This window comes from Dermacentor andersoni, chromosome 11 (assembly GCF_023375885.2).
Source record: "Dermacentor andersoni chromosome 11, qqDerAnde1_hic_scaffold, whole genome shotgun sequence".
Taxonomy (NCBI): Eukaryota; Metazoa; Arthropoda; class Arachnida; order Ixodida; family Ixodidae; genus Dermacentor; species Dermacentor andersoni.
Genome location: NC_092824.1, coordinates 122,534,761 through 122,555,429, shown reverse-complemented (window position 1 = coordinate 122,555,429; position 20,669 = coordinate 122,534,761). Strand labels below are relative to the sequence as shown.

The following is a 20,669-nucleotide window of genomic DNA, read 5'->3' as shown; positions in this document are numbered from 1 at the left end:
ATCGTGCGTGCGTTGCTTGTGTGTTGGTTGTAGGTTCTGTGTTACTTGGCGGAAAGCCGTGAGTAGTGGCGGTGCGGCAATGCGGCTTTGGCCTCGATGAGCTCTGGCACTACAGAATCTGCGTTGTGTGACCCGTGCTTTCTTGAGAACCCGGCGGTGGTGACAATTGAAATATCGAAGTGGCCTAGCGCCTCGGCAGCGAAGTTCTGCGAACCGCGATGTGGCGTCGCCGTGTCCGACTTTGCTTAACGGACATCGAGGGATGTGCTGCTCGCTGCAAGTCATGTAAATGCAACTGCGTCGACCGCCCACTGTTCAGCGCTGAAAGTGTGTTTGGTGTGCTGTGCTTGAAACGAGTGGTGCAGCCGTGCAGAGGGGGTGGCGGAGTAGCAGAGTGGCTCCGTTTGCGCATTCACAGACACATTCCTAGAGTCTCCTTACCAGGGTGCTGCTCATAGACATCTGTTTTCTTGACCTTGCACTGCACTTCAACCATGGCCACACCTGCTAAACCTGTAGCATGCGATCAAAAAAGTGCTATACATCATGTTGCTCCAAACTCGTAACATGTGCTACAAGGCCTTGAGGAACACCCTCATTTATTTACGCCCTCATCATACTGTATGAAGCTTCGCATGATAAGTGCGACAATTAACATCTGCTGGTTTTTCAGTGTTATTCCTGTCCAGCTTGCTGAAAGCTATCCCGAGTGTTTCAAAAAGCAAACGACCGCTGCTGGACAAGAAGTGCTTAAAACAAGGGTCGCTATAACCACATATGTCACACGAAATGAAGAAGGCCACTGAGTGTACAGGCGGTTTACTTCATATCCAACAAGCTTGGTTTCCCCTTTCTAGTGAGTGAACTCAACTTGCCCCGAATACATGGCCTGTGACAAACTATGTACCAGATGCTGTGTCCCCTGCAAAGCTAAAGATGTGTATGAGATCCTGACACCCTGCAGCGGCTTCTACACTGGGCAAACAGGCTACTATAAAAACGACTGCCTTTACTAATGTGCTAATAACATGAAAACAGGCAGAAATTTGGCTATTTATTGGACCCAACTGCAGGTGAAAGCCACCCTTCCACCAGATGTGTGTTGTTCACAGAAACTGGAGCTATACAAACGCAGATAAAAACAATGATGTTTGAAAGTAGTAGAGCTGCACTATATTCTGCACAAGCAGTGCTATCTGCAGCGCTGGTACCTTATGGCCACAATTCATGGCTGCACAACCATGCAAAGGCACTATTCTTGAATTATTAACTTCTGTTATATTTATGGTGGCCATATATTGCAATTACATATCATCCACATTGTGTGCAATATGGTTAAATGTCAATTATGATAGCTATTCCTAATCTGAAATGCAACAAAAGAGCAAATATAGGCAACAAATTGCAATTCAAAGAGACAAAAGGCAACCAGTGCACAGGATAAGTGACACTTCCTTTTATTGAAAAAGAAACGTGACATGTGTCATGCCACCACCAGTGGGTAGAAATCTTTCAAGCTTGGGTGACAGAGGCAAAACAGCAAAATGCTACAATCACACTCAAATGTAAAACAGCCTTGGACACAAAAAACCGACACCATATTGTACAGAATGAAAGGGCAAGACTCCATCTAAGAACAATCTATGGCACCACATACTTGACATGGTGTAAAAAATGTTTACATGCCCTACCCATAAAGAAAAAGCAACAAACACAGAAAACGCCTTAAAATGCAATGTGCAGAGTCTGAAACCAAGAAAAAACAACCCGAAAAAGGTTTTGCTAAGTCTTTCAATGATTAAAATTGTCAAACTGTATCATCACTTCTTAATGAACCTGCACAGCTGAAAAGGAAGGAAGGAAAGCTCAATAGCAGGGCTGCAGAAAATGTCACCAAATAAATATACTTTGCTTACCAACGATACCTGTGGTTTAGTTGTGGTCTGTGTATAAACTGTGCATAAACTTTTCTTGTTTAGAATGGCTGAGCAGATAGGGAAAAAATGACCATAAGAGCACCAGGTGTATGCATAGTCTACGCACAAAAAGCCACTGCTTTCTTACTTTTTTTTCTCTGTATTACTATTCATGAGTATTTAGGTGCCTTATTAGCACTGCTAACATCCCACTGTAAAACACAAAATTGGGCAAGTTGTGGCATAAAGAAAATTGCAGTTTCACTCATAATGTGAAACAATGATGCAGTAGCTGGTGAAATATGCACAGGAATCTGACTTCATGCAGTGTTTGCTGAAGTGAACACTTGCCAATGCAAGTCGGTAATCTCCTTAAGAAAGTAGAATAAGTAAGAGTCCTATTTATTTGTGGGAGTTGTGCCTCAGTGTTGAAGTGGAAAGACTTGGCTTTTCTTCCTCCTCTTTCATATCCGGACTTATCCACTGATCTACACCGAAACAACCCTTTAGCTTCTTACTGCTGAATTCGTTTTGGTTTTCTCAAATCTATATTTGGGCTACGCATTGCTATGTCTCGCGCTTTGCTTGAGGAAAACAAGACACCAACAGCTCCATCCAGTAAATCTGAGAAGCCAAGCACTAGAAGAAGATTAATGAAGCAGATGCACCCAATCATTGTCATCACATGCAAGAAGAAAACTTAACATAGGACTGCCTTCGCAAGTGGGAAGGTGATGTGTAAGAACGTGAAGGTGTGGATGCCAGCTCTATATACAGTATGCAGATATTGAGCAGGTGTTAGCCAATCTAGGCACCTGTTGGCTAGATCATGCTCTCCGGGATCAGTATTCACCACGACTGTACCTTCAGCAGAGTGGCTGAAATGTAGAATTGTGGACTGCCACTCTTTTGATCGTATGTTTGAATCCTCGCAGCACAATGAGAACTTTATTTGCAATATTCTAGCAAGAAATTCGGGAATTCCAGTGACAACACCAGTAGACATCAGAACAACCAGGGGAGTTAGCCCATAGCAGCTATTGCTCTAAAAAATAAGACTGGCATAAGCACAAGAATTGAGATGGGCATACTACATGCCTTTGTTCTGGTAGTGGTCCACTACTTTGGTGCTACAGTTAATGATCTCCACTGTCACTGGACATAATAAGAGTTCTTAAATTATACACTCGCGCACCCGCCGCCTCTCAGGTCAACTAAGAGGACATACTAATACTGGCTGATAGCGGCGCCCTCCCACTTCTAATATGCTTCACCGCGTAACTAAGCTGTACTGCGGCGAAGAAGCCGTACATTTGTATTGAGTGAATAAACAAATGGTTTTTAATACAGTACAGAAATAAACGCGCACCATGCATCATTCTACCACACGAAAGAGCGCCGCAACATACGGTAGCTGATTCACACAGGCCGTGTAGCTCACTTATCAGTCGTAAAGGGTATTATGGGTAATTCAAAATTTCACACACATATGTGTTTATGTTTACGTTCGCACTCCTTGCGTAATAAGACTCCCAGAACTTCCACAATAGAAAGTAATTTACAGCACACAAACGCAAAGAACACAGAGATATGTCTCGTTTTCAACTCGGCCGTCATGCAAATGACATAGAGCGCGGAAAAACATGAACATGCTGTGTGTTAGCGTCGTAAACTTCATACTAGACAAGGAGCTAGCACACCACAGTCCCGCGACAGCCGCTAATGAGACCAAGACGGGAGCACATGTCTGTGAATGCGCAAACGGAGCCACTCTGCTACTCCGCCACCCCCTCTGCACGGCTGCACCACTCGTTTCAAGCACAGCACACCAAACACACATTCAGCGCTGAACAGTGGGCGGTCGACGCAGTTGCATTTACATGACTTGCAGCGAGCAGCACATCCCTCGATGTCCGTTAAGCAAAGTCGGACACGGCGACGCCACATCGCGGTTCGCAGAACTTCGCTGCCGAGGCGCTAGGCCACTTCGATATTTCAATTGTCACCACCGCCGGGTTCTCAAGAAAGCACGGGTCACACAACGCAGATTCTGTAGTGCCAGAGCTCATCGAGGCCAAAGCCGCATTGCCGCACCGCCACTACTCACGGCTTTCCGCCAAGTAACACAGAACCTACAACCAACACACAAGCAACGCACGCACGATTACATGAGCAATGTTGAACAACGCGCGGTCCAGAGAACGATCACGCCGAGGACGAACACGCCACGGCGTCGCTCGGCGCCAGCATCGCGCCTTCTCAAAAATCCCTAAACCAAGCTGTCCCTAGGCACCTAGGATCAGGTCACGTGAGGGATTTTTGTACGACAAATAGACGCACGCAATGCATAGGGCGCTCCGGCTCCTGAGCCCACTACCCCCTTCTAGAACACCATAATGACGGTATGTGTGTCTGCGAGGCTCGTGTTGGCTGGTGTTGTAAGAGGCTTCGTCTAAAACGTGGATATGGCTGCGCAAATAGCCCGTTCTCAAAGTAAAATCTTCATGAAATGTTTCCATTCACGCATATTACATCTTTACTCACCCACGATGCATGACCAAGCGAAGAAAAGCAAGAACAGACGACCAACTGTTTCAAAGCGAGCGCGAACCTTGTCGTCTGTCCTCCAACTTTAGCGGCCCGCTGATACTTTTTACGTAACATGTAGTCGTACACACAATAACAAGCTCTCATAGTCAAACAAAACATCTTTTTGCGTAATAATAAAGCTAAAACAGCTTTTCACGTGCTGTTCTAGTAGAACGGGTGTGACAGACGGAACGGTACTTGCCAAGCGCGTCATCAAGGTGTCCAGTCTCTACGAGAACGATGCCAATCCGAAGTCACAAAATACCGGCATTCCCATGCATACCACAGCGCAGCAGCGCCAGATTTCCCTCTAGGTAATGTAGTGAGAAAGTCTATGACCAGCTCATAGCATAGAGTTCCCTACAAAAATTCTTGTAGGACACACTATGGCTCATAGCATAGAGTTCTTGGGTTCAGCGAGAGCAGGGGAAAAGTAAACGAGGTGATTGGAAGTCACACTATCAATCAGGTGAGAGAAATGTGCGGAATATAACCAACCCTTATATATAGCCTTCATTGATTACGAAAAAGCATTTGATTCAGTCGAAACCTCAGCAGTCATGAAGGCACTACGGAATCAGGGTGTAGATGAGCCATATGTAAAGATACTGGAAGCTATCTATAGCGGTTCCACAGCCACCATAATCCTCCACAAAGAAAGCAACAAAATCCCATAAAGAAAGGCGTCAGACAGGGAGATACGATATCTCCAATGCTATTCACAGTATGTTTACAGGAGGTATTCAGAGACCTGGAGTGGGAAGAATTGGGGATAAAAGTTGATGGAGAATACCTTAGCAACTTGCGATTCGCCGATGATATTGCCTTGCTTAGTAACTCAGGGGACCAATTGCAATGCATGCTCACTGACCTGGAGAGGCAAGGCAGAAGAGTGGGTCTAAAAATTAATCTGCAGAAAACTAAAGTAATGTTTAACAGTCTCGGAAGAGAACAGCAATTTACAATAGGCAGCGAGGCACTGGAAGTCGTAAGGGAATACATCTACTTAGGGCAGGTAGTGACGGCGGATCCGGATCATGAGACGGAAATAATCAGAAGAATAAGAATGGGCTGGGGTGCGTTTGGCAGGCATTCTCAGATCATGAACAGCAGGTTGCCATTATCCCTCAAGAGAAAAATGTATAATAGCTGTGTCTTACCAGTACTCACCTACGGGGCAGAAACCTGGAGGCTTACGAAAAGGGTTCTGCTGAAATTGAGGACGACGCAACGAGCTATGGAAAGAAGAATGATAGGTGTAACGTTCAGGGATAAGAAAAGAGCAGATTGGGTGAGGGAACAAACGCGGGTAAATGACATCTTAGTTGAAATCAAGAAAAAGAAATGGGCATGGGCCGGACATGTAATGAGGAGGGAAGATAACCGATGGTCATTAAGGGTTACGGACTGGATTCCAAGGGAAGGGAAGCGTAGTAGGGGGCGGCAGAAAGTTAGGTGGGCGGATGACATTAAGACGTTTGCAGGGACAACATGGCCACAATTAGTACATGACCGGGGTAGTTGGAGAAGTATGGGAGAGGCCTTTGCCCTGCAGTGGGCGTAACTAGGCTGATGATGATGATGAATGCAAAACATGAACTTCTGTTACTTCTTCAATTATCTTCAAATATGTGTTACCCTGAAACAATCACAAGATTCTTAGATGTACTGGAGAATCATAAATGCTGTTAAAGCTCTACAAGATGGCTCAAGACATTTAAAAACTTCTCCAAGGTCTGGGTGTATGAACACAATAGAGACAAAGGTTTGTATCACATTTGCCACTGCTGCACAGGAAACAACCGAAGATACGCAAGTGATTTTCTCCAACCCCAAAGGACTAGGCTAGCCCACATAGAAGCCTGGGATTTAGAAGCTGCTACGGGGATATTAATATGCAAGAGGTACTGCGATAAGAAAAAGGAGGGCGAGGAATTTGCAGTTAAGTGTGCACGAATAGAGTTTCCTGTTATTCAACGGTATGGGGAGAAAAACAAATTCAGGGATTTCACTTCTTGAAGCCACATCCAAGCAACTCCTCGGCGGGCGGGGGAGGGGGCTTCGAATTAATTCAGACAATTTGCGGTTCCTGAATGTGCACACAATGCACAGCATGTGAGCATTTTTGCATTCCACACCCGTCAGAATGCAACACAATGCCATCACCAGAGTTTGGAATTTAACTTATGGCCTCATGCTTGCGAGAGAGCGACAGTGTGCCCTACTGGTGTCACAGCACAGGCGGACATTTAGTTGATCGGCATCTCTAAGGTAGCAAATCAAGGCACTTACAACCTATATGCATTATTTTGTATGCAGAGGGCAATAAACCAAAAGGAAGCACAACCGGCTCGTCGTTGCCTTCGTTGTGAAGACCACATCCCCACAGCAGCTGGGCTGCCGACTCAGCCCCACGTTTCCTGGCAGAAAACATTCAGGTTCACCAAGCACAATAAATCTGGTTGCACAACAGGCACATACTCTGGTGTGTTGGCGAAAGTCAAGTAATCAGCCACAGCATAAGCAATGAGCCGAATGAGCAGATTTATTGCAAGATTTCCTCGGTTTCAACGAGCTCTTGGCGCCCCACACGAGAATGCCACACACAGATTTTATACAAGATACTTCACAGTCTCGGCCAGAGACAAGAAGCATATCACAGGTTAAATCCTATCCATTTCAGTGACCAGCTCTGCGTGAGGCCACCGAAACACAGTCCCCCCACTGCTGGAAGGGATACTCTTCCTTTGTCTACCGTACATTGAAAAATTAAAAGGACACAACAGCAATTCGTTCCTAGGGAAAGAGAAGGATGCTAATTTACAAATGTTTACAGAAAATGTGCCCAACACGCACACAAGCTTCCAGCAGCTACTACGCAAGAAATGCTGCTTACTTAGGCTTGGCATGGCAAACCATGCATCAAATAACTTGACCTTTATGCCACCTCCTTCAATAACATGTTTGCATGAATATAACTCAAGGGGTACTTCTGATGGGAAAAATAATAATAAAAAAGTTCATGCAAATCAAAATACACACTTTACCCGTAAGTGCACAGTCAAAACAGAATGTTTTTCGCTTTGCATGGTGCACGATCCACTGCAGCACTGCAGCATGCACTGGTGCGATGGGAGGCGTGTTGTGCTGCACTTCCAGCAGGACCAAAATGTGCTGCCACCCCAAGAAGCCCCACGAGCAGGCGCTTAGTGTAGTCTCCTTGGAGCACTGCCTTTATTATGCAGTCCAATGGTGGAGTTCACCTTATCTTTGAATGTGAAATGACTGGAGGGGGGACATCTTGTATTTGGAGCATGGTTGCAAATATGGTGCAAGACCAAGGTGGTAAAATGCACGGCAATTATGTTATATTCGTGCAAATATGATATTACAAAATTTGGAGGCTGGCATATCTTCAGATCAGACACTTTTGGCAATTTTCCACATGGACTCGAACCAGGAAGAGAATAGATGCCATTCTTCCAGTACCAATTCATTCCACGCATTTATCTGCCAGCTAGCAGCTGAAATGCACTGAATGGCTCACGCTGCTAGGCTAGTGTCTCAACTGGTCAGTGACGCCACTGAATTTTCATCTCCAAGGAGAAGTTGATACCACCTGCCTTTGGCATACTAGAATGCACTGCAGTATGAGCAATGAACCAGCAGGCGATTAATCTCGACTCAGCAGCTGGCACACCCAGCTGCCGTGGGTTGAAGCAAGACACTGAAAGTGTCCCAGAACCCATACACACAGAGGAAAGGAGGACAGGGAAAAACATTTGAGCACTGTTCCACCATACCTGGGTCAACTGCCAAGGAAGAACACAGCAAACACCATACAAATAATGAAAAGGCAGCTACACAAAAAAAAAGTGTCGAAAAAGACACGCACACACATGTACACTTCATGGCTAACAGCCTCCTTAAAACAAGAAGCTGTAACATAGCATTAGCCAACTTTACAGTGCAGCTGTGATGCGTGCATGCATATACGCATATGAACATGCACGCACACACATTAACTGTGTTGGAGGTTCGTCCAATGTTGAACACCGCGAGTACACAACAGGAGCCAAATAAGCAGTGAGGCTGGTAAATTGGATAGAGCCTCTTGTAACTACATGGAGAGGGGAATAGTGGCATTGTGGTGAAGCAGCCAGCGTAGGCAGGATGTGTGTGCCACGGACAGCAAAGGGCAACTACACACTAGTAGACCACACTTATGTAGACAGTGTTATGTTGCTATAAACAACATTGATTACGAGTACTTATGCCAGGGCACACGCTGTAAACCGTACTGCTGGAGAGTTATGAGGTCTGCAGTCACTACGCAAAAATTTACTTATCCCATCGTACCCATGTTTCCAGCTTGAAGCTAAACTGAACTCTCTACATTTACAAGGTGGCTATCTGCTCAAGACATTAAAACGGCAAAGATGGTCATTTCTCTCTGGGTAAGAGACTCTATAATAAATGGGAGAATGGCAGGCCTAAGCGCACCACTTAACTTGGGGATGGTTGAACAATTAAACATATGACCATCAGTGTCTACCCAGAATGCCCATTTTATGTGCGTAGCAAGGAGAGCGAGCTGCACCAGTAAGAGCATGCATATTGGATCAGCTGCCAAAGCCACAGCACAGATGCACGCTTGGTGAACTCTGCAGCTGACAGGAACAGAGCTAGTGGCTCTTGTTGTGCACACACAGTGTATTCGTGTGTGCACACATGTGCACACACACACACACACACATTCACTCATTCACTGTGGCAGTGACCAACCATCTGTGTGATGTGGAGAGCACCACCATGGTAGCTGGCCCTGTGGTAGCACGACATTCAGCACTCAGAATAACAGAGCCCAAAGGGGACAAGCAGCGCAGCCTTTGAGACCAGAACTATGCGACAGTCAGCAATAACCCACACAGGTGCAACACTCAGCAGGTTGACAAAAAAGGACAGCGCACACAACCCACCATCCTCGGGAGATGCGCAGCTTGTGGCAATGTGGATAGTGCACTTGCTAAAGGCAGTCAAGTGGCATTAAACTTTAAAGCAGATATCGTGTTTCAGGAATGAGGCTGCACGCTAACATTTTCAAGAGCTGAACCCCCAAATGATGGTAACCACTCAAGCTCCAACATTTTAATGTATGAATGCTCCACTTCCAGACTGCCAAGTGTGCACCAGAGCCAATCCATATTCACTAGTTACAAAAACAGTGCACCTGTGCCCGACTGTGGGTGTGCAAAGGCCTCTGCGCTGCACCTGTGGTGGGCTAATTATCACAGCTTCAAAGCCACCTGTCCACAGCATGCCCCCCTGTGCTCTGCTGAGCTGAATGTAACCCCTGCAATGGCATCACTGCAGCACCAGGAACCTGACAATGGAAGCTATGGCAGACCAACCACGTGGAGAGCAAAGCGGCAGCGCAGACAAGACGCTGATGAGGCAAAATTTTGAGCCTTGTTCCACGACAACCAGTTCAGCTGCTATCCACGTGTTGCGAGCACCAACTGCCAGCGGAGAGTACGACGCTCAGTTCTTGTAGGTGCCGGTGGGCATCAGGATGTTGCCTGGTGTGACATAGTCTCCAATCATGAGGCTGCTATTTACAGGAAACTGAGATGTGCTGTTGCTGAGGAGCACTTGTTGCTGCATGAGGGGGAGAAAGAACACAACTGTTCAGCTTTCATTCAAGCTATGACAGGGCAGATGTCCCATGCTTTCAGAAAGATAATAGAAACTCGCTAAAAACAAGCACAATCAAGAACAAAAGTGGCAACCAGAAAATTCTCATGCAAAATACGCGTGGAACTGTCCTAATGAGCTCATTCACTGCAGTAGCCAGAATACAAGAGCGACATCCACAAAGTAACTTTTTATTAAGTAACTTTTTATTATGAAGTGCCAATATCAGAAAGAAAAGTGTTCGCAGCATTGCCAGATTAAGTGGTGCATAGGCCATTTTATTTTAAATGTGAAGCAACCTTTTTTTAGGGATCTGTTAGAGCAGGTCTACGTTTTGTAATGATAATCTCACACAAGTACCCTTTATGTGCCAAAAGATATATGCTCTTCATCCATGGAGGAACAAAAAAGACTACGAGGGAGCATCATGTGACTATTTTAAATCCTAAACAGAAAAACATATTAGAAAATGCATGCATGAAGCGGAGGAAGGAGCCGAGATGAATGTTTACGGTGGCTCCCTCCAGTCACCCTGGCTTCCCCATCCTCTATATGACAGCCTTTGTATATACCTTCCGTTGCATTTTACCTGCCACACAATAGTGGAGGTGCTGGGTATCTTTTCCAGACACACTATAGTGCAAACACCATAATGTACCAGCCAGTGCTTCACAGCATCATCAAAAATACCAGAAGTTGTGTTGTACCACCCACCAAGATACCAAAACAGTCTGTTGGGATGTTGACATGGAGGACTGGCAGGTGCTGTATGAATGAGTGAGCAGTCATGGGACACAACACTCAAGTGTTGTGTCCCATCCCATCCCATCCCACACATCATCTATCTGAATGGAATGGCAAAGGTATGATTTGAAAACCAAGAAAATAACTTGGCAGCTGAGACACTTGTAAACAAAAGCTCTGTGACCTGTCTAGTAAGCCTTTTGCAGAAAATTTGTGGGCAAAAGTTGGTGACACATGCACAGACATGGGCTCATACATACAAGATGCACGGGCAATATACTGGTGTTCAGAAACCATGTTACACTTGATGCAGTCATTGCCTACAGCTCAGACCACTTAAAACTGCTTATAGTGCAAGACCGGACAAAATGCACTCTTTCCTGAATCCCGTTTATCTTCCCATAGAAATCAATGTACAGTTGATTCTTGTTAATTTGACCCTGATGGATCTGACGCAGTTGGTCGAATTAAACTTAGACACAAATAAAGAAAAGTCACCACACACAGCTGCTGATCCGTTTGGCAGTATTTGCCCGATTCTAACATAACCATATAAAAAAAAAAGGTGCGCCCACATTCTATGTGTCCAAAGTAGAAAACTAATGTAGAGATAACAATACAACTCTTCAACAAAGTAGAAATTTATTATACACCCGATTTTTTAGGAAGAAAAATCTGGGAAGATCTAATATGTGTTGCACAGTGGCGGCCGATTTCCTTAAGTCAGCTTCACCTCAATACAGCTGTGCTATGCAGCGTTTAACCATGGGCCACAATTATCACATGACCGTGATAGTTGGAGAAGTATAAGAAAGGCCTTTGCCCTGCAGTGGGCGTAGCCAGGCTGATGATGATGATGAAGGGCCAACGGAAAGACGAAAATTTACACCAGCAGCGAAGTAGAATAGACTTGGTTACAGCAATATTAGCCGTTTTTGTCCGCTTGAGCTTTGCGCCACCAGGTGGATGCACCATGAAGGCCACTCCCGTTTACTCTCTAGCCCCAACACCGTCCGCCTGCGTTTACCGGAATGCCGGACATGCTATACTTCTCTAATATATATAAAAACGATGTCTGTCGACACTTGGCGAAAGATTTATAAGATTATCTACCCGCTAGCTACTCATAAGTTCTCGTACACAGCGAGAGTCACATGAGTAATGCGACCGCTTAGGGGCAGCGATGTTTTCAGCCACCCCAAGGACGCAAGTAGACGTAGCGGTCTGCGCATGCGCATACCGTCGCCCCTAGTTCTTGCGTACGCAAGCCGCTAGCGTCCCCTAAACTCAAACTCTCTAATAATAACAATAAAAAGAAAAAACACTATGAACTCCCACAACCAAATTTTCTGATCCCCTATTGCGAACTGTGCTTTTCTATGTATCCGTTCTTTTGTCGTTTTCATACCTTTATTCCACCAATCCTCCAATCACCTCTTACTAATCCCTATTGTGGACATGTCTACTTTTCCACTGCTCTTGCTGAACCCAAGCGCTTCAAGGAGGCCAGTGGCGCCTAAATCGACCGCTGGGTAGAGGTCTTCACATTCTAATAAAACATGCTCCATAGTTTCCCTAGCTTTACCGCACGCAGCAAGCACATGCCTCTTCTTCCTTCTTATATCTCGCTTTATAGGTGTGTGTTCTAAGGCATCCCAATCTCGCTTTGAAAAGTAATGAGCTTCCCTTTGAGTTATCATAAATGGTTTCTTTCCTGATTACGTTTCTTCCTCTTAAGTAGTTACTCATGGCAGGTTTCTTTTCCATTACTGCCACCCATGAGATTATTTCGGTCTCTCTGACTTTCCGCTTGACGTTCTTTGTTGCTATGTTGCCCACCCTATAGGCCGCATACTTGCTGATAAGCTTCCTACTCCTTTTCCTTTACTGTGAATCAATGTGTTTCCTGTACAGATACCTCAACATTCTTCCAGCCCATTTACTTTCTTCCATATTCCTCAGCCGTTGTTCATACTCAATTTTACTGCGAGCTTCCCTCACTTCAAAACTAGTCCAGCTCATATCACCCTGCACAGCTTCGTTTGTAGTCTTTCCGTGAGCGTCCAATGTGAGACGACCCACTGACCTTTGGTTCCCGTCGAGTACTGATTGTACCCAATTTAAAGCAAACAACCGCATTTTCAAAAGTAAGTCCTGGAATCATTACACCTTTCCACATACCTCGGAGCACCTCATACCTATTGTATCCCTATAGCGCTCTGTGTTTCATTACGGCTGCATTTCCCTTCCCCTTCACTGTTACTGTTTTTTCCTGTGTTTCCATATATCTATTGGCTTCGTTTATCCATATACCAAGGTATTTATATTCTGTTACCAGAGGTATTTCCTGGCCCTGTATCGTCACTGTCTGTTCACTGTTTTCATTGAATACCAGAACAACCGATTTTCTAACACTAAATTTCCAACCTAAACTCTTGCCTTCCTGTCCACAGATATTAGCCAGACGTTGCACATCACTGTAATTGTTAATTAGCAACACAATATCGTCGCATAATATAAACCTGGAAGCTGCTGCTCTAGTACTGTAACCGCCTGTTTGTATGAGAGATTAAAACCGATATTACTTCCTTCTAGCGCCCTCTCCATCCTCACCATGTACATCATAAACAGCAGTGAGGATAAAGGGCATCCCTGCCTCAGTCCCTTGCTTATATGAACTTTCTCCTCGCTCCTCATCCCATCCCGTTCAATGCAAACAATATTTTCTAGGTAAATCTCTCAAAAGCTGTAGACAATTGTCACCTAAGCCTTCCCCTTCCAGAATATCCCACAAAATGTTGCTGTCTATGTTGTCATAGGCTCCTGTAATGTCTAAAAAGGCCACATATAACGGTCTGCTTTCTACTTTTGATATTTCAATACAGTGAGTAAGAACAAATAAGTTATCATCTAAATGACTACCTATTCTGAAGCCATTCTGTAGTTCTCCCAAAATGCCACTATCCTCTGCCCATGCTTGAAGCTTTAAGTTGATTACCTGCAGCTAGCCTGTATATTACTGATGTAATAGTCGAGTGAATTCTATCTTTCTCCCCCTTACCTTTATAAATTAAATTCATTCTACTTTGTCGCCATATGTCTGGTATTCGTCTATCTTTTAAAGTTTTTTCCACTGATTTCACCAGAGCTTCCTTATCTTTTGGTCCTAGTTCATTAATCAGCCTAATGGGAACCTCGTCTAGCCCTGTGGCTGTGCGCTTAGGAATTTTCTCTTCGGCTTTCTCCCAGTTGAAATTTGTCAGCACCAGCTCCTTTTCCACCTGGGTCTCTTTCATGCTCTTTTTTTCTTCAAATACAACCTCGGCATTGCCTTGGAAAGATTCGACTGTTATTTGTCGGATGTTATCTATAGCCACTTCTTCTTCCAGTCTGTTTTCATCTTCGTCTAGGATATGTTCTTGTATTGTTGTTGACTTCCTGCCTAATAATTTTACGTCGTTCCAAAATATTCTAGGTGTGGCCTTCTTTTTCTCACGTACAGCCGAACCCGGCTATATCGAACTCGCAAAAAAACGCCTGTCAGTTCGATATAGAGCATAATTTGATATAAGCCTGCTAAATAATTGGATGTCATCAAAGCACATACCATTTATAAAATCACTTTATAGATGGAATTAGCTTAGCTTCGCATGAAATAGACCTGCATTTTCTTCTGCTTGGGTAATTTCGCTGTCTGTGACGCACACACTTCTCTACATTGTCTAAGGATTCGGAGCAGCTGAGGCTGCAACCTTCCGCATTCGTGCAGAAGCACCGGACTAGTGCGAGCGCACCAATCCCTTCGAAGGACGTGGGCAAAAAACAGTCGTTGCTTTCCTCATTGTGCCCAATTTCACTTGTGCTCGGTACGATGTCGGCAATGTAGTCTTCGTTTTCGGGCTCTCCCGTGATCACGACACCACCATTTGCACTTACGAACTTGTCCACCGTTGATTCGTCAACAGCATCCAGAAATTCTGACAGCTCGCTCCAAACTTCGGCAACACCGGCAACAGCTTCGTTGTATTCATCAGAATTTACCGTCATCACCGAGCATGCGGAAGCCGGCACGGCTGAAGCAATTTCGGATGAACCACTCGTACACGGCCATGCGTACGCGTTGGGCGCCACGGGCGCCGGGTCACGAGTTTGGTCACTTTAGCCCTAATCTCCCCCTTATTCTACATGATCATGCTGAGAGTGCTCCTCGGAATCTTGCACGCTGCGGGGACATCCTACTTGTCACCGCATTCGACCCGATTTATGATTTCGAGCTTCACGACGAAAGACGAATTCTGTCGCTTCATCACTGCAACAATGCGGGAGAAGGCCCACAAGACGCACGCACAATGAACCAGAAAAGCAGCGAGACAACTCGCACTTTTGCCATCTTGCACGACGAGGCAAGCAAGCGCTGCAGGTGGGCCAGGATTTTTTGCAGGGGGTGTTGACGGCTCGCTCAACGCAGCGTGGTCACGGTAGGGGAGAGTGGATGGATGGAGCAGCGCCGCCGGGTTTCCCCGCTACCACGAGGGAAACCCAACTTCTGGGGGCATTTTCCCGTCGCTTGACGTTCGATATATCGGGAGTCGCTGCTACTTTTGTTCAATGTAAGCGGAATTTTTGATACATATACAGTCGAGCACACTTATAACGGCCCCACTTAAGACGAACGCTCGCTTATCACGAACAAGTCCGGCGTGACCGTCAAAATATACGTTTAGGCTATGGCGCTCGGTCTCAGCTACAACGAACGCCCGCGAGCCTAGCCGATCGGCTACAACGAACGCCTTGGTGTCGCGGACCACTTTCCACGTGGCGAGATCCGCCGACCCTGTGCTGTGCACGCTCCGAGAATTGGCTTTCCCGCGGCGTCTCCATGCGTCTCGCCGGAGGCACGGAGGAACGGCGATGCGGCGAGAGGATTTCCGCGATAACGAGAGAGAGAGAGAGAGAAAAAAAAAATGCCGGCCCAGCACACATCAGCAACGTGAACATGCAAGTCGAAAGTGACAGCTCATTCGCCACGGGACCCCACTCGCCATCGTCGACGTCAGGGCAGCGGCGAAGTTTCCACCAACTGACAACGTAGCACGTGATCACGTGCTTTCGTACCCCCTCTTCTCCCCCCCCCTTTAACGCCGCGCCTCACACCTCACACGACTGCGGGACTGTCTTTTTCTTACTTGTGGTTGTGCTAGCGTTGTCAGCGTTGTTTCCTACTGGTGTGCTCCCGTGCCTATCCGAGATGGCAGATTCGCCGGCGTCTACTTCGACAGTGAAGCGAAAAGCTTTGGACTTGGCCACGAAACTGTTGATCTTGAAAGACCTTTCCCAAGGCGCGAAAAACCACGAACTGGTGAAAAAGTATGGTTTGTCGAAATTGACAATATCCACGATACTAAAAGAGAAGGACAAAGGACGTCCACAAACGTAGGGATCGGACACGATACCATAGAATAAAGAACCATGACGCTACTGCCATGTCCGCGTAGTGCCCGTTTTGACTCGCGAGGTGCAAAGAGCCGACCAGACAACGCGAGCACCGGACGCTGCAGTCACGTGGTGGGCACGGCCAATCGGAGACTCCGGCACGACCTTCGATCATTTGCTTTTTGTATGCTTGTTTCTTTATGGAGAAGGTAGCTGAAGCGGCAAATTTGTACATGGAGAAATGTGCTTTCCAATGACAACATGGCGGCACTCGATTGCGCCGTTCCGGAGATATTGTGGCTTGAAAAATGCTGTTTTTTCTTTATTTACGTGAAATTTGTCGCCCCCTTGCGTGACAAAACAAATTTTTTAGAGCACTTCTACATGGTTTGCAGTGATAATATTTCAGAATCAGATAGAAAAAGAGTAATTGAAATTGAAAATGTGATCTTCAAAAATGTGATTTTTTGGACATTTCTCGCTATGAGAAAGCCGCGTCCCCCCTTAATATGCACTGTATTGTGAATGTACAAACAAGCGAACAAACATGAAGCATAAAATGTCTTTTCACATAGTCATTGTATAATGTACAAACTATTTTGTTTATTTGTATCTTTTACCTGGTACTTGCTCGTTCTTGTGTTACTGTATATCTGCTTTTTTCATACATTGAACTATCATGTAAGCCAAACACGCTTAGGAGCAAGAGCCCCTGTCAGGCCACATAGCCTTTAGCTCTTGTTCCCTCTTTCTGTAACAAAGAAAGAAATAAACTTAAAACTACATATACCTCATTGACCTTTGCAAGCGCGTCAATGCATCAATGACAGAATCCGATAAGATCAGTCATATATTGAAGGGTATCTTAATGACATCCTTGTCTGCCCTGACCCTGTATACAGCAAGCGTACAGCACATTACCCCTGTTGCTGCATGCACCACCTGCATCACCATTCAAGGACTCACGTACACAGTCGAATTGGTTGTTCTATCTTCATGCTCATATATCATCTTAAGGGGGGGTGACTTTCTTTCTGATCACAAGGAAGTCATTGAGTGTTCTCGCACCAAAGTCGAATTTTCGCTTTCGCGCTTTCCGTCGTTTCCAAAGACGGCATTTTACCCGATGCTTCTAAACTTCGGGCTGTCACCAATTTCCCGAAACCAACGACCCTGAAGGAACTTCGGGCATCATCGGGCTCTGCTCATACTTTCATCGTTTTATCCGAAATTTTGCTTCTATCATTGCTCTGTTAACCCAACTTTTCCAAGCTGACACCGGCCTTCCTACCTGGTCCCCACTTTGTGACGACGCGTTTACAAGATTGCACCGTCTGCTCACATCGCCGCCCTTACTGCGCATAGGACTTGGTGCTGTCCTCGCTCAGTGCACAAGTGCATACGGCGAATATGTGGTAGCCTACACCAGCAGGACACTAAATAAGACCGAATCTAATTACTCTGTAACTGAAAACGAGTGCTTAGCTATCATTTGGGATCTTGGAAAATTTCGACCATACCTGCACGGCCGTCCCTTTAACGTCGTTACCGACCATCATGCCCTACCTTGGCTGTTGACATTGAAAGCCCCATCAGGCCACCTCACTCGCTGGGTTTTCTAGTTGCAAGGCTCCAACATTGCCTGTCGGCCTGGTCACAAACACACCGACACAGACCCTCTCTCTCGCTCCCCCATGTCAAGTGACACGACTTCCCTTTCTTTCACCACCAGTGCTAATTGATATTGCTGCGGAGCAGCGCAAAAATCCATCGATTGCAGCTCTTTTCGATTGCCTATCTGACCCCCTGGCGACTCGCCCTTCCCGTGCTCTCCGCCGTCAAGCTTCTGCTTCTGCCTCTACGGTATGGGATAGACTACTCTATTGCCGCAACTACGCTTCAAACGGCTGCAAGTGGTTGTTCGTCGTCCCCTGCCACTTCTGCGCAGATGTGTGCTCTGCTTTCCATGTAGACCCACAATGCGATTATGCTGGCCTCTTCAAAACGTACACCAGGCTCCGCTTGCGCTTTTATTGGTGTGGGATGTACAGTTCTCTGCAGAAGTACATCTACTCATGTTCAGAATTCCAACGCTGCAAGTCTCCTGCTCGCCATCTTTGTGGTCCCTTGCAGCAAATCCCGAGCCCCTCCTGACCATTCGAATGCATCGGCATCGACCTCTACAGCCCTCTATCCTACGCACCTACTGGGAATCACTGAAATGTTGCTGCCGTGGATCACCTTACACGTTACGCAGAAACAGCTGCCCTACACACCGCCAGAGCCCTGTTGCACCCTCCCTCTTACAACACTTCGTACTTCACCATGGTGCGCCCTGAGAACTTCTCAGTAACAGAAGATGCGTCTTCCTTTCCAAGGTAGTTAACGCGGTCTTTACTCCATGCTGTCCTGCCCAATGCACCACTACTGCCCATCAACCGCAGACTAACCGTATGACTGAGCGATTGAATCACACTTTGGGCGATATGCTATCCATGTACACTGCGTCCGACCATACCAACTGGCACCTCATTTTACCATACCTTCCTGTACCTATATATGACCGTGACACGATTCTCCTGTAATGACCTGAGCCATTGGAGTGCACGTTACTGTCTGAAGCTTCCAGATATGCTGAGGAATGCTGCCAGCTAGCCCACTCTCTTACAACTGAAGACCAACAGCAGCAAAAGTTCCGCCGAGATGACGACCGAACCCCCAGCTCATATCAGCCGGACTCTTTAATCTGGCTCTGGATACCTTCCACCACCCCCGGTCTTTCCTCCAAACTCCTAGCCAAGTACCATGGTCCCTACCGCGTCGTGCAACAGACATCTCCTGTAAATTACCGTGTCGAGCCTCTCCCGCTGACTTAAGGCATATGCACCGTCTCACTTATGTAAGTGAGACGGTGCACATGCACTGACATGCAATGCACATGCAGTGCAGGATGGCGCCCTCTTCTCCGGAGAAAAGTTGTAGCGAAGAAGACAGGCGTGTGCTTCAGGCGTATCGGCAACGCCTAGCTCGAGAACAGAGCTTGCGAGCCCGGTGCCCGACACTTGGTCAAAAGACCTGCCTGTGTATTGTGCAACGTTCTGGCTTGTTAATTAAACACATTCACTATATATATATATATATATTGTAAAAAAGATAACCAACGTGCGCACAGAGTCAGCAGCATCGGCAGCATCAAGTGCGCGGCAGAGGCTCGAGCTCGGGAACTGCTCGGTGCATGCTAGAACCGGCGGTCACTACGAACCCCAATAAATCTCCTTTATAAGTGGTGGAGCCGTGCCGGGTAACGTTCCATTTTACCATCCTGGAACTCCGTTCTCGGACGCTACCCTCCGCCATGCCAGACGCCGACCAGCAGACTCTTCCATCGCCACCCGTCCCTTGCGCTGGCACCGTTTGCAAGCGTGAGCCTCCCATCTTCAGCGGAACCGACGACAACGACGTTGAAGAGTGGCTGTCGTCCTACAAACGGGTCAGCATTCACAACAAATGAAATGACTCGGACAAACTGGCTTATGTATCATTCTACCTCGCGGGTGTGGGCAGTCTCTGGTTCAGAAATCACGAGAGGGATATCTGAACGTGGTCAGCATTCAAGACGTCGATTACAGAAGTATTTGACCGACCCGCCGTCAGGAAACTCCGAGCCAAGCAGCGCTTGCGTACACGCGCACAGGACACGGGTGAGACATTCACCAGCTATATAGAAGACGTTCTAGATTTGTGCAGGCGCGTGAACGTTGCCATGACGGAAGTGGAAAAGATCAAGCACGTCATGAAGGGAATCGATGATGACGCATTCCAGATGCTTCTGGCCAAGGACCCGCACACTGTTGGCGACGTGCCAAAGCTATGACGAATTACATATGCAGCGAGCTCTGACAAGGCGACATCCCACACCAAATGCGGCGCCACTCTGCAGCCTGACCACTGGCCAAGAACAAGCCTCCTTGATAACCCAAATCAAGGATTTTGTCCGCGAAGAAGTCGCACGACAGCTATCTCTGGTGTCCGTTACTCAGGAGGCTGCCAGCACTTTGCCGTCTCATCTCCGTAACGTGATCCATGAAGAGGTCGCGGAAACGCTGCCGGCTGTTCACCAGCAGGATGTCGTCACTACACCAGTCACTTATGCTACGGTTGCTGCAATGGCCCCTCGCATTGTGCCCGTGCGTCGCTTCCAGCAGCCTGTGCAACGCCCTGCCCCTCCAGTCTCCTGGACCAACACTGCCGTCACTAACCCGAGGCGTACGCCGGACAATCGCCCTATATGCT

General features: G+C 46.7%; 1 protein-coding gene across 6 annotated transcripts in view; it reads right to left on the bottom strand.

Annotated features, from left to right (window-relative positions):
- Nucleotides 1–7,025: 7,025 nt before the first annotated feature.
- Art4 (arginine methyltransferase 4) overlaps nucleotides 7,026–20,669 on the bottom strand; it is a 178,020-nt gene continuing 164,376 nt past the window's right edge. For all 6 annotated transcript variants that reach the window (XM_055075537.2, XM_055075536.2, XM_055075538.2 and 3 more), the window contains one exon: nucleotides 7,026–10,163. In XM_055075537.2, the coding sequence (XP_054931512.1) occupies nucleotides 10,121–10,163 (43 nt within the window). In that variant the 3' untranslated portion in view covers nucleotides 7,026–10,120. The remainder of the gene's footprint in view (nucleotides 10,164–20,669) is intronic.